Source organism: Aplysia californica, unplaced genomic scaffold (genome assembly GCF_000002075.1).
Source record: "Aplysia californica isolate F4 #8 unplaced genomic scaffold, AplCal3.0 scaffold00813, whole genome shotgun sequence".
NCBI lineage: Eukaryota > Metazoa > Mollusca > Gastropoda > Aplysiida > Aplysiidae > Aplysia > Aplysia californica.
Genome location: NW_004798083.1, coordinates 214,143 through 228,501, shown reverse-complemented (window position 1 = coordinate 228,501; position 14,359 = coordinate 214,143). Strand labels below are relative to the sequence as shown.

Genomic DNA, 14,359 nt, shown 5'->3' with positions numbered 1-14,359 from the left:
CAATTCAGATGCCATTTTTGACGCACCGACACAAATTATAATTATGTGTCGTTGACACTCGCCAATCGTGTGTTTTAACGTGTGACGGGCTAGAGGGTGGGTCACACGGTCTGCCAGCACACATGTGGCTGTGCGCACATTTGTCTTAGACCGGTGTCTGTGGCGTAGCGTAGTCACACCTAAAAAAAACCCAAGTTCTATTCCCTAGTGGAGAGAACTTTTAATCGAGTATTTCAGTATTTCTTCAGGGATGTTTTATCCCTCTGGACCCAGGTTAGCCCTCACAAGCAGGGTCGGTAGCTTGCCTCCTAGTTGATCTAAATTGTGTCGAGGGGGGTGTTAAAACCAACATTATCATTTTCCCCAACCACTGAACTGTTTAGGCTAGCCTGTGGGTGTAACAAATTGCGCTTATATCTGTGGAATCACACAATATCATACAATAGGCCTACTTTTCAGTGCATTTTGAACGAATCGGCCTGATTACACAATGTGAGCTTCGACAGTTCAGTATATTATTTTGAATTATCGCTTCATATTTCAACATTGGCCATAATCTACAGCACAGGAATGGCATCAAAGGAGAAACAAGGAAAAAATGCCTCTCATTTGAAAGTAAACTAACATAAATTAATACGTACAGGCAACAATGTATCACGACACCAGTTTCGCTTTCAACGTCTATCTAAGACATGTTTGGTAAGGGTTCATATAACGCTCATACAGTCATCAATAAGATGCGGCAAACTTTATCAAATGTTAGAGAAGTGATGGCGATTTAGCTTCAAATGTTGGTCACTCTATAAGCAAGGAGAGGGAAAGAGGGTTGTGTCCTGCCCCCTAAGGATACTCCGGGGATTGAGGGGGGGGGGATCTAAAGTAGGCGCCACAATCGAAACTAAAATGGCTAACAATCATCGTCATCATCGATTTCATATATGCTCATCAGCGATATCTAACCGTCTTTGATATCATCATGATCATCCTCACCGTCATCCTCCTCCTCCTCCTCCTCCTCCTCCTCCTCCTCCTCCTCATCATCATCATCATCATCATCATCATCATCATCATCATCATCACAATTCCTGACAAAGATGGACATCTTTCTTCAGGTGCAACAACTACAGCAGCAGCTGCAGCAACGACTGTCAAGTGATTTATTTTTCAACCATGACATTGTCATCTCACAATCTTACGTTGTGCACTTAACTTACATCTTGCATCCATGAAAATAGGTCACGGGATAGAAAAACATATGTTTTGTGTAGCACCAAAAGAAAGAAATTAATTATTCTTGTTTGGAACCAAGCCTTGACCATCGCGTTAAAGAGACTGTATCAAGCGAATCAACCGCTCATATAGGCAAGGACTGTGGGGCACCATTGGTTCTTTCCCTTTACACTGGCACCAAATAGGCCTTTGACTGGCACCGTGACACATTGAGAACTGATGTCCCTGTCATTACTGCTTTTAAAATCCCCACACCTTTCTTATGATGAACGCTTGATTTCAACAAACTTGAAAGTAGAGCCCAAGAACTTCATTATAAGCAAGTCTCACAGTAGATTTTGATATGTAAGCATTATGTGTCAAAGGCGCTCGTCGTTTTTGGGCCGCATGGAGTGATTGGTATAGCCATAAATTAAAGCGTGTTTATTTGCTTTGCTTTTGGGGAGAAATATATTTTAAAATTATCACCTACGTATCTTGAATAGAAGTCGACATTTTGGGGATGAAAGGAAAACAATCGATAAAAGTTGCCATACTGGCGGAAAAAAAAGTATTTTATATGATGTCAATATTTTGACAGGCGCCTGATTTCATCAAGATACCACATATATTCACTTCTGTATTGGCCAAAAACAAACAAACAAACTAACAAACTGACAAACAAACACAAAACAGAAGAAAATACAGGGGTAATAGATAAACGAACGCATTTGAGGAATCTATTTCTGCACATGTAATGTGAGCAGTGGGCAGGGTCAGCAGATTTCGATGATTTTGAAAAAATATGCATTTTTTAACTTTGCATGTTTGTTTGTTTGTTTTAATAAGATTTTTACAGCACTTGCAACTCATGGCTAGGTAAGTGTCGAAGATTAGGGGTGGTAAAAAAGAGTAACAAACTCAAAAAAGAAGGAGCAGAGATAAGGACAACAACGGTTTGATAGAAAAAAGGAATAAAACACATCAAAGGGCTCGCCAATCACCAACTTGCAAGTATATTTTGACACTTTTATGTAAACCAAAGTCGCATAGTACGCCTGGCGCTTTACAAAATCGAATAATAGCAAACCCACAAACCAATAACGAAAAGAAAACAAACAAACAAACAAAACAAATGCAACAACACATTTTGTTTTCTGGTTACAAGAATACAACTTGTAATTCTTCACAGCCAATATGATCATGCTGACATCTGTGCAAGACCCACTGATGTGTATATAATTCCACCTACCATGGTACGAATCTCAATAAATAGTGGAAAACAAATGGCAAAAATACTCCCATGTATATATCCACCGATTCATAGACTTTGATGGCAAAACCAAGAATCAAACTAAAAATACATATAAACATTATGATTTTAAAATATGTAGATCATCTTGCGATATATATTATTACACCAGCAGCGAGTTTCAAACAATAGGAGAAAATGCCCCTTAAGCAGTGTGTTACCAGCAGATTATAAAGGCTGTCAATGAAGCCAGTTTTACTTTGAAATGAGGCAGGAAGCGGGAATACATGCAAAAGAAAGACCCAGTTCAAAGCGTTACAATCTAGACAAAATAGGGACTTGGGACAGAAGATGGTTGTTCTTCATAAAACGGAATCAGTAGAAACAGCAATTGCTGTATCATATTTCACTGAGATAATAGAAGATCAATTCCACTAAAAATAAATAAATAAATAAATAAATTTCACTACGTAGTTGCAGGAGTCCAAAGACGTGAATCAAAGCTCATGATTGAATTGTATTTCCCGGCTTGAAGCAAAAAAAAAAGTTTTTTAAAAAAACCCAGAGGTGAAGATATGTTCACATAATGTAGTGAACTCAGCACTTTATACCCCCTGTGTATTTGTTCACATAAGGCCGCCTGGAATTGTTCACTTCGTCTCGTTAGGGTGAGCTGATACCCATTACCCTTTGTAACTAAATTTCATTTTATGACAAAAGGGATGGATGATCTTTGGTTGGTGCACTTATAGTTGACTTCTAGGCACCCCCCCCCCCCTCCTCCAAAGAAACATTCCCAACAAAAATAACAAACATCTCCCCCACCTCACGAAAAATGAGTGTTTAAACAAAATTAAATAAAAGACCTAAAAAAAGTACAACCAATATACACATGCACACACATACAAACCCCCCCCCCCCACACACACACACACATACACACACACACGCACAGAAGACAAGGAGCCGCTTGTTAGAAAGGAATCACATCTCCGTTGTAATTGAGAAGCTTCCCAGCGCTCTCTTCACCTTGCGATCCAATCACCTGAAGGCAGCCAGTAATGCTTTCCTCCGGAGACAGATCGGCTTCTTTTGTCCCCATGGCTGTACGTACCCAGCCCGGGTGAAGAGCAAAAGCCAAAATACCAGCTCCTCTCAACTCTCGAGAGATCAAAATAGTTGCCATAGTCTCCGCAGATTTGGAGCATCTGAAGGGGAAAAAATGACAAGAGAAAAAAGTTGATCTGTTTTTTCCAAGAAAGATATTGACAGAATAATTCAATGCTGAAACATAATTATTATTTAGCATTGGTGGAAACTTAATGACATATTATGATGACCGAGGACTAAATTTTTTCGAAAATCAAAAGTAATACAAAACAAACATGTTTAGCATTATTCTAGCGTCTTAAGAATCTTGGTGCCTTTTAAGACTTTAGAACGGTAGATCTACTCCGGAGTAGATACCCCTCAGAATCTATCTAGATCTAGACCTAAATCTATCTAAGTATCTGATGTGTAGTGTCCATATACTTATCTCGAAGCACGGACAATGTAAGAATGAAAGAATATCGTACCAGGTGAGGAGATTGGAATTATGAAAGAAGGAAAACAGACCAAGCGAGAGAGGAGACAGGATTGAAGCAAGGAATGCGTATTACAACTCTCATACAGGGTTCCCACAGGTCTTTACAAAAGTCTTTTTTATTAAAGTCCTTAGTTTTTGTCACAGCAAAATTAAGGAAAGGGGGGGGGGGGGCTACACCCCCAAAGTCAAGATTATGGAATTTGAGTTGAAGGATCTTTACCTTCCTCAGCCTCTCCTACAACTATTTCATCGCATGAGAACCCCCCCTCCAAAAAAAAACAACCCAAAAAACCCCAACAACAACAAAACAAACGTATTTATTCCCATGCCGGGCATGTTTGTCACCGCCATTTCCTCATGAAGTCAATATTTTATTTTTCTTTATCGACCGTTTTCTTAAAACGGGACTTTTCTCTATACTTTTCTGAATAACTCCACCATTTTTCATCCAAGCTTCATGAAATTTTCGCAGAATGAAGAGAAGATGTAATACTAGAAAAATTATCTGTTGAATTTTTGATATATGGAATAGATTCTTGTTGGTGGTGTCTGGAGTGTGGATTTTCACGGATTTTTCGCAAACTTGAATGCTACCTCAGGAAAAATAGCTCATTAAAAATCTTCTCATTCATTAAAAAAAACAACAACAACAGACAAATTTTAGATCCAATGTTTGTTAACACGCATGCAAAAAACTATCAATTTCCATGAGCGATAAGTACGGTATTCATTACGTAAGACATGTCAACAAAATCCAATATGGCCGACGTATCCATGGAAACGAAACATTTTTCTCATATTTGATTGCGGATTTTAAGACTTCTTACTATGCTTGTTAAATGTGTGAAATTCGGTAAAATTCGGTCTCGTAATAAGCGAGATAGCCTTCAGGTGTAGCCCCCCCCCCCTAAAGGATAAAAAATCGTTAATTTTTTACACCAGGTTGTAACGTCCTTAAAAGGCTCTTTAATTTTGCAATATTTGTCAAAATATGGTCATGGAAGTTGTGGATGATGTTCCATTAACGCTGCTGCATAACATGAACTTGACAGTAAAACACGGCACACGGCACACAGTACTGGTACATAGCAAGGCAGACCCGTCAATTGCCAGATCCCACAGACCCCAACCAACAGTACGACTGTGCTGACACGCAGCGAGCGTGCCTCGCACTAGCCCAGATATAGACGTACAGAGAGCTACAGTATTGGGACCGGCCTTAGTGAGGAGCATAGCGTCTACCAGACATTGACGTGTTCTGCCTCCTGGACTTGGTGTTCCCATCCCTTTGTTTTAATTTATCCATCTAAGAAACGGAAGTGGGACCGAAGGAGGGGGGGGGGGGGTGAGGGGGTTTGGTTGGTTGGCTACAGTTGGCGTCAACATACTGCCATTTGCCAGGGCCGTGTCAGGGACCTCTGCAAGTAGGTACGGTTGGCTGGACTGGGAGAAGCTTTGTAAGACGCATAGACATTTTTCAATTTTTTAAAAAGAAGTCCATCCCCAGTCCTTGGTCCCAGACTGTATCAGGAAAGATTCAACAGTCGGAGAAATAAAAGGCCAAGCGTTATTTGGAAGAAAAGCTTCAAGGATCAGACACTGGCCTACAAACTTGATAACATACGTATAGCTCATGGTAGTGGGCTAAAAAAATTATAAGGCAAAATGTTGTAAGACAAGGGCCAATTGTGCAAATCTTTACATAAAATGCATTATGCTAAAATTACAACTAGCAAAATGGAAACATAAGTTTTTGAACAGGAAAACAGAGAAAAGAAGATACATTATTAATTAAACAAACTGAAGTGTGACTAAGTGGAGAAAAAAACAACTGGCAATCAGTACAAAGTAACCGTGCTCACACAAAAAGATGATTTCTTGCTATCTAAGATGAACACAATACAACGAACACGAACCAAAAAAATTGTGAACAAGATTAATATTAAAATGATAGATCCACTCTCAAATTTCCTTGAAATAAGCCACCCCAAGCTGCAAATGAAGAGAAGGAGGGAGTCAGGAAGGGAGGGAGTAATGAATTTGAAATTCTTGAAATTTTGAGGGTATCAAAACAATAAAAACTCACTTGTAATGCAAGAACGTTCCCCTTCCGTTCTTATATGTCTCATTCAAGGATCCCTTAATGGAAGAAAGATTGACCAGCGCAGCTTTGCTACAACTCATTGCCTGAGAATTGTTCTGAGCCGCGGCTTGCTCTAGGAGAGGCAGGAACTTCTGTGACATGATGATGGTGCCTGGACAACACAAACAAAGTATAAAGGTTACATTGTTTTGTTTTGGGGTTTTTTTGTTTTTGTAAAGTGTTTTACGGCGCTCGCAACTGCATAAGTCATATGAGCGCGCGGGACACACCTAATGTTTTCGGTCGGTAGGAAGTTTGGAATTTTGCCGGGGTGGCGGCCGAAGCCAGCTCTTATCGATTTTAGACCACAAAGGGATCTTTAGCGTGCGCAACTTGCACACGGGCCCTCCGAGATTTTTCGCCCTTGTCCGAGAAGGCTAGGTATAGATCTTTCCTACCAGAAGATCAGGGGTGTGGCAGAAAGACAGCAGTAAGGAGGAGCAAAGGAGTAGCAGTAGAAAGGCTGCAGAAAGAGTCAGGAGCCCAGAGGAGGGGGCAAAGGGGACGAGGGGCGGGGGCAGAAAGTGGAAATGAAAGCAGACAGCAGAACATTGCTAGAGAACAGGAAAGGAGGTGAAAGGAGACAATTTTAGAGAAGACAATTTTTCGGTCGCTACCGGGAGGGGGGGGGGTGCTAACTCTCAACAATCTAGTGGCCGTTTTGGGTGCTTGTTTCTTTTTCTCTGCTTTTTACCACTCTTTAATCAGATCATAACTTGATTTTCCTGTTCACGAAAGGCTAGACAAAGACAACCAAATTCGAAACCAAATTGCTAATAGATAACTTCTAATATTGTCTTTCCTGCTTTTTTCCCCCGTCAGTTTGTGTATTCACATCTGCAGGGAAATTGTCTGTTGAATATTCTGAAAACCTTTACTCTCACATTGCGTTTAAAAGTTATTATTACGTTTTCATTCCCAACTCATTATTGCTGCCGCGAATAAGAAGTTTTGTTAATTATCATGTCCCTACTGTTGAAAAAAGGTTTCGTGTGTGGCCTCTTTTCTACCTGGCTCTTAGTCTCACTTTCATTATCCTTTCAAACAAGTTACCTTCGCCTGTGGTCAAGATGTTAACTATGGAATAAAATGGGGAACATCTGGTTCCAGATGGCCTGAAGTTGTCTTTAGGCCATTCCCAAAGGGGGGATATTAACATGTTCTTATGCACAGTAAAATTGTAAATGGGCTGATTTATCAATGTCATGGTAATACCGTGCCGGAACAACATAAAAGGAACTGATGCTATTTCTTTATTCATTCTTACTATCGTCCTTTTTCTTGCACTTCTTTCGTACGTTTGTCCTTCTTTTGTGAACTGCTATTTCCGGGGTGCCTTGATAGTCAAAGCAGACTTTGTGCTGATGAGTCTAGAGAGGTGAACAGAGTAAGCCTGATTCCCCGTTTGGACTTCTCTGTTGACATCCACCCTTTGGCGTTCATATGACCTCATGCAGTTGCGAGCGCCATAACAACCCAAATAAGGTAATTGTGCCCTTTATTGAAGCAATATTTGGACTATGAAATTCAATTTTTAACAAGTCTTAATATTGTTTGTTAGTACATTTATATACATACAGTCAAAACTCGTTCGTGTGTTGTTGACGGATGCTTTTGTATGGTTTGCTTCTTCTTTCTTATCAAATATCTATCGTCCTTATCTTTCCTTCTTTTTGTGTTTGTTACTCTTTTGCAGCACCTTTAGTCTTCGGCACTTAGACTAGTGATTGCATTTCGGGGCATTCATAATTTGAATGTGGGTTTAACATAACAATTAGGCACATTAGGAAAGATGGGGTGGTGGGGGGGGGTGTAGAAGTCAGTTAAAAAACAAATGAGGTCAATAAATATTCATATCCCAACTGTGTTGGATAGCCTAGTGAGGTTACTGCAGAATTAAAGTGCATTTCCGAGCATTCATAACTTGAATCTGGGTTGAATATATGTAACTGTTATGCAAGTTGGGAGAGAGAGAGAGAGAGAGAGAGAGAGAGAGAGAGAGAGAGAGAGAGAGAGAGAGAGAGAGAAAGAGAGAGAGAGAGAGGGAGAGGGAGAGAGAGAGAGAGGTGGGGGTGGATGTCTGCTGAAAGCCAGCCCAGGTCAATAAATATTCACGTACCACACACAAGGAGCAATCATCTGTAATTCTGGTTTGTAAAGACGTCTAGCGCACCACTAAGATGCCTTTTGTTTCTTTTTAGATGTCTTTACAAACCAGAAAAACGGATGGCTGGTTCTTTCGTGTGTGACATGAATATGTGTCAAGACGCGTTGGAATCATGCGCTCGTCAATTTTTTGTTGGCTTATGGTGTTATTGGTGTAAACTTAAAGCCTGTTTATTTAATGTACTTTTGATGAAACAAAATACCCATCTGTCTTGAATGGAAGTCGACATATATATTAGTGATTGGAGGAAGTCGTGGTGGCTTGGTGTCAGATGTAAAATTAACCAGAAAATGGCCGCTAAAGTTTAGTGACTTCCATAGCAGTAGCGACCTTGGAAACTGCATGTTGTATGTGTGTGTGTGTGTGTGTGTGTGTGTGTGTGTGTGTGTGTGTGTGTGTGTGTGTGTGTGTGTGTGTGTGTGTGTGTGTGTGTGTGTGTGTGTGTGTGTCTTTGATCAAAGTTTTTCAATAAAAAAAATTCAAACAGAAATGTGACTAAAACCGGACATTATATGTTTGGCACCAAACAAAACATTCGATAGAAATTTCCCAATACAGTCGGACAAATGTTGATTTCTTCGATTTTAATATGTTGACGAGCGCCTGATTTCACTGCGATGTCATACATATTTGAACTGAGCTAGATACGTTACAAGCTGCCGAACTGGGACAAGGTCAAAGTTTTTGCATTTGCATATTTAGGGCGCAATCTGCATTTGAACAACTATGCAAGAAGCGGGCGCTTGTTCTTTCTTTCATTCTTTCTTTTTTTTCTTTCTCACTTTTCTTTCTTTTCTTTTTTTCAGTACGATTGTGTTGGGGCATGGAAGTGTTGTTTTTCTGAAAAACCAAACCATTATAGAAAAAAGTAAAGAAAGTAATGTCCGTTATTTTAAAGGAAAACTCGCGCTGTTTGGTTTTCATGAAGCGCTTTGCCTTGTCACTAGATGGTTATACTTCTCTGTCTCTGAGTCTCTGCTCTGGCCATGGATATCGAGAGGGATATCTCAGATGTAAGCTTCAGAAACACGATTAACAGCATTAGTAGGCATTTTTAGTTCAATGTTCCGACAGAGAATTGGACGAAAATATGAAAATGATGAGTGTACAAGTTCAATGAGAAGCCGATATTTTGTGTTTGACAGGCTGTATCTCAAAATAGATAAAGTCCTGAAAGAAGTAAAATCGAATGACGCAGTCATCATAATGGGAGACCTGAAAACTATAATTAGAAAGGGACAATATCAAGACATCATTGACAACTACAGATTAGGATAACATAACAAAAGAAGGGAAAGACTGCTAAATGTTTGTAAGGAAAAGAATCTAATGATAGCAAACACCTTCTTTCAACAAATAGCAAAAACATGTTGTATACATGGAAAAGCACTGGAGATGTTGACACATATCAACTGGATTACCTCGTGACAAAAAAGGATTCAGAAACAGCATTAGACAATGTAAAGCATACCCATGAGCTGACATAGACTCTGACCACTGCAAGAGCTCATTAGGAGTTGTAGAAGACAAGGAAGGGAAAATGTTATTTGAGAAAAAAGAAGTAGTAGAATTATCTGAGGATAAAAGGCCAACCTCAACCACAACCAAGCAACAATAATGACTTAAATACTCTAAAAATCAGAGATGGAGCTCGCAATTAAAAACACCCCAAAAAGAAAAGCCCACGGCGAAAATAGCATAAGCACAGACAATGGCAGATTTGAAAAAGAAATAAACATAAGAACAGCAAATGCAAAAACAAGATTAAGCCAAATGCAAAAACTATTTACATTCAGGGAATTATCTCTACCTAAAAGAAAAAAAAATACTGGAATGCTACATCTTCCCCATATCCCTATATTATGGCGCTGAGACCAGGACTTTGACAAAGAAGGAAGAAAACAAGATAGCTACGCTTGAGATGTAGTTCTACCGCAGAATGGCCAGAATGAGTTGGAAAGCAAAAAAGAGGAACAGTGAGGTGTGTTAGATTCTCCACACAAGACAAACCCTGCAGAATGAAATAAAATATAGAAAAATACAATCCTTTGGACACTTAACGACACGAGACCATTGTCAAAGAAGGGTATAGAAAGAGAGATGCAGGCAAAGAGAGCCAGGTAGTGATTGGCAGGTATCGATACCAGGTACTCGATACTTAGATACATATAGGTATCGGTATCGGTACCGATACCTGCTCTAAACATCGATACCTATGTGTTATTTATTCCAGGGCTGCCAAAGCAAGTGACTTGGGCCCTGAAAAATTTTTTGTTTATCAAAACTGATAAGTTTTCGTAGGGGGCAAGATTCTTAAATCAATCTAGTGATTTTTTAACAAAAAAGAGAGAAGTTTTTCATGAAATCTATCTAGTGATTTTGCAAAATCTTCACTGACAGCCCTGATTTATCCTCATTGGTTTAATTTAAAGTTGCTAAAAATCTGGTAAATTGAATTGCCTTTTTAAAACTCTTGTGTTTTTATTTTCCAATACTAACATTTTCTGCAAAGTTGACTTTCCTCCAATACTTCACTTAATTTTTTGTTTTTATTCTCATATTTGGGTATTTATCTCTCTCTCTTCTCTCTCTCTCTCTCTCTCTCTCTCTCTCTCTCTCTCTCTCTCTCTCTCTCTCTCTCTCTCTCTCTCTCTCTCTCTCACTTTTACAAATAATTTTTGTTTGAGTCTCAGCTAAATAGTCACAACTTGTCTAGACACGATTACCTAAATACTTGGAAAAGTATAGTTGTATTTTTGTCTTTACTTATTACCCCCGACGTATGTTACCAATAGCATTAGGTATCGAGGTATCAGTATCGATACCTTGAAAAAGTACTAGGTATCGACATCGATACCTAAATTGTGGTATCGGCCCATCACTAGAGCCAGGGGAAAACAAAGAGTAACATGGATGGACCACAGAAAAACATGGACCGGCTTAGATACAGCAGAATATTATGTAACGCCAGCTCGCGACCGTGAAGGATAGAGGGTCATAACACGTCAATCCCTGAGTCAGAGATGACACCTACAGGTCTCCAGGTATCTTGCTTCATGACTGTGCGTCTTCCACCTAGTTTTCCAGGCCGTTGCACATTTATATTGATAAAACTGCAAACTCACCAGAGCAATTGACATTGAAATGTCGCTGCATATTCTCCCGGGACTGGGTTCTGAGTTCAGAGCCATCTTGTCGAAAGTAGATGCCAGCGTTGTTGATCAAAAGGTTCAGTCCTCGCTCTCCTATAATCTTCTTTGTTTGCTTCAGATAAGAAAAAGAAAACAAATTAAGGTAAAAGTAATATTTATTTCTACCCTCTTAAATTCCCTTTCAAATGAACAAGCTTTACGCTAGTGATCTGATGGTCAACAATCAACACGTTATAAATGCCAAGTCAGATTAACTTGTAACTATATTATTTCTCAGATCGTCCCAGATTAAGTTCTTTCAAGAGGGATACAAATCCTATGTAGATAATTCTATCCTAGGCACTAGTATGTAGTCTTTTGTAGAAAGTATGCAGAGAATTGAACAAGGTGTGATGCAGGGACAATGGTAAAATCTGGAAGAAAATATGTGTGGCATCGTGATTAAATCAGGCATTCGTCAAAACAATGAAATCGAAGAAATTGACATTTCCTGTCCGCCGAACAATTCAAAAATTTTTGTTTGTGTTTTTTATTTTTTTGTTCTTCGTTGATTAAAAAATTTTTTTTTAATTTTTTTTTTTTGGGGGGGGTGTTTTAAGGTCAACATCTTTTACGTTCATTTTAAAAACGCATTTCTGTTATGTTTTTACTTTTAAAAACAAAACTTTTATCAAAAGGACAAGAATGTAAACATGCAGTTTCTAAAGAAACTACAGCTTTGAAAGTCATAGGATTTTGGCAGCCATATTTTCCCCTAATTTTACTTCAGACACTGGGCAAACCACACTTCGCTCAATCGCAAACGTCTAGGGTTCTGTTCAAGATATATGGGTATTAATATTTTTTAAAAATCAGAAGCAATGCAAATTCACAGGCTTTAGATTATACAAATATCTTAATCACAGAAATTGACGAGCGCGTCATTCCATCGCAATGTCACACATATTAATTCTACCCTGCCATACAGGAGCAAATAATCCGTCCAAGCATTCCAAAATGTATATCTGTTCCGTGCATATCAACGATCGTATAACTGCGTGGCAATCTTAAGATTGTGTTAATATTTTATATTTTGGAAATAACTCTTAAAAAAGAAATTCACAGCCATCTTTATTCTTTCGTTCATATCAAGGAACATTTACATATATTTTCAAAAGTGTAAAAATATTAAAATTAATATTAGAATTAAAATAAACGTACGAAACTGAAAAGCTCACAAGAGGGATACAATGCCATGTATCAAACTCAAAGTTCACATAGAAAATTTAATTTATTTAACATTTTGGAAATAATTATTTGAACAAATTCACTTCCCTCTTTATTCTTTTACTCACATCAAGGAACATTCATATGCTGTCAAAAGCGTAAAAATATTAGAATAAGAATTAAAATTGAAATTAAAATTAACGTATGAAACAGAAGAGCCCACAAGAATTATACAATGCCAGGTATCAAACTCAAAGTTCACAACGTATAATTGGTTTATTTAATGTTTTTGAAAAGGAAAGTTTTTATTCACTTCTATCTTTATTCTTTTACTCACATCAAGGAACATTCTTATTTTCAAAAGTGTAAAAATATCAAAATCAAAATTAAAATTAAATTGAGATGAAAACTGAAGAACTCACAAGAATGATGCAATCATATAAATACGATTGTTATAACATGCCGCGCAATTATAACATCGTTAAAACGCGAAGCGCAAAGTTTGCGCCGATCGGTAAATTGCACGGAATATTCCTTACTAAAACTCGAAGACAGTTAAAACAGCTGTCAGAATTGTCCAAGTCGGGGGTTCAAATAAGAGAGCTGTAAACAGCAATAGAGGCAATTATTACAGGCAAGAGACTCTTTTCAGACCGATATACAGATATTCCTGCACTTTCGATTTTTTTTACTAACTGTAACTCTCAAAGTAAGAATACAACTGCGCTACAGCCTTGAAAATTTATCCATTCCGCTTCCAACTCGGTTTTTTAAAGTCATCCAATCATTATCGAAAATGCGTTGCTTGTTTTGTAAATAACATTATTGAAAAAAGAATTTTCATCTGACATCTTCGATTTCTACTAGCACTTATCAATCATGTTTGCAAACCTGAGCTGCAGAAATTATGTCTTCGTCTTTTTCCACATCTAATTTGATCACTCTCAAGGACGGATTCCCTTTCGCTAGATTCTGCAGATCGATTGCGGAACTTGGATTTCGACAGGCTGCGATGAGTATTTCAGGTGCTGTAGGCAATTGTAAAATTTGTCTAACAAATTCCAGTCCCAATCCTCTTGATGCTCCAGTCACCAGGATCGTTTCAGCAGCTAGAGGCATGGTTGATGAGGTTCAATGTGGAAGTCGGAAACTCGTCGTCTTTGCTCCGTTGACCTGAAAGCACTACTGCGAGAAGAGCAAGAGGTTATAAACTACTGCCGATGGCTGAGGGCCAAAATCTACAGGCATATAAAATCTAAATTTTGATTTGAATGGCAAGTCTCAACTCATCGCATTTTGTATTTTGGCTCATCTAAATGCACCACTGAATAATGAACCGTAAACTACACGCTTGGTAAAACACATTCAAATAATAGCCGCCAAGACCTAATAACCTAGTTTTTTCAAGTCTTGCAATGCGGCTACTTCGAATGACACAGAGTAAAAAGAACTTGTATGACCTTCAGATGGTTCAACAAAATAATGTAACTGAGACGATCCCTTTTCAAATAATTTGTTTTTTCACTTTCATTTCCCCTTTGTCATATTTTGCCCATGAGCCAACTTGGTGACTTGGCGAGATTCCTTCTTCTTACGTCCAATAATTAGCTAACATAATCAGTGCTTGTGGCCCGAAAGAAAT

The 14,359-nt window shown here is 38.5% G+C and overlaps 1 protein-coding gene across 1 annotated transcript; it reads right to left on the bottom strand.

Moving 5' to 3' along the window:
- Positions 1–3,434: 3,434 nt before the first annotated feature.
- LOC101847768 (uncharacterized oxidoreductase C663.08c-like) lies at positions 3,435–14,082 on the bottom strand. The gene is made up of 4 exons (XM_035972723.1): positions 13,609–14,082; positions 11,470–11,623; positions 6,136–6,304; positions 3,435–3,669 (listed from the first exon to the last, which is right to left on the bottom strand). Exons 1-4 carry the CDS (start codon positions 13,834–13,836, stop codon positions 3,435–3,437), a joined length of 786 nt encoding a protein of 261 aa, XP_035828616.1. The 5' UTR covers positions 13,837–14,082.
- Between the last annotated feature and the right edge of the window lie 277 nt (positions 14,083–14,359).

What these genes read in the sequence shown, in the direction of transcription:
- LOC101847768 (XM_035972723.1), bottom strand. Translation starts at nt 13,836, where the DNA reads ATGCCTCTAGCTGCTGAAACGATCCTGGTGACTGGAGCATCAAGAGGA. An exon ending in ACATAATTTCTGCAGCTCAG is followed by an intron (nt 11,624 to 13,608) that starts GTTTGCAAACAT and finishes TCTTATCTGAAG; the next exon opens with CAAACAAAGAAGATTATAGG. An exon ending in GGAACGTTCTTGCATTACAA is followed by an intron (nt 3,670 to 6,135) that starts GTGAGTTTTTAT and finishes TTTCCCCTTCAG; the next exon opens with ATGCTCCAAATCTGCGGAGA.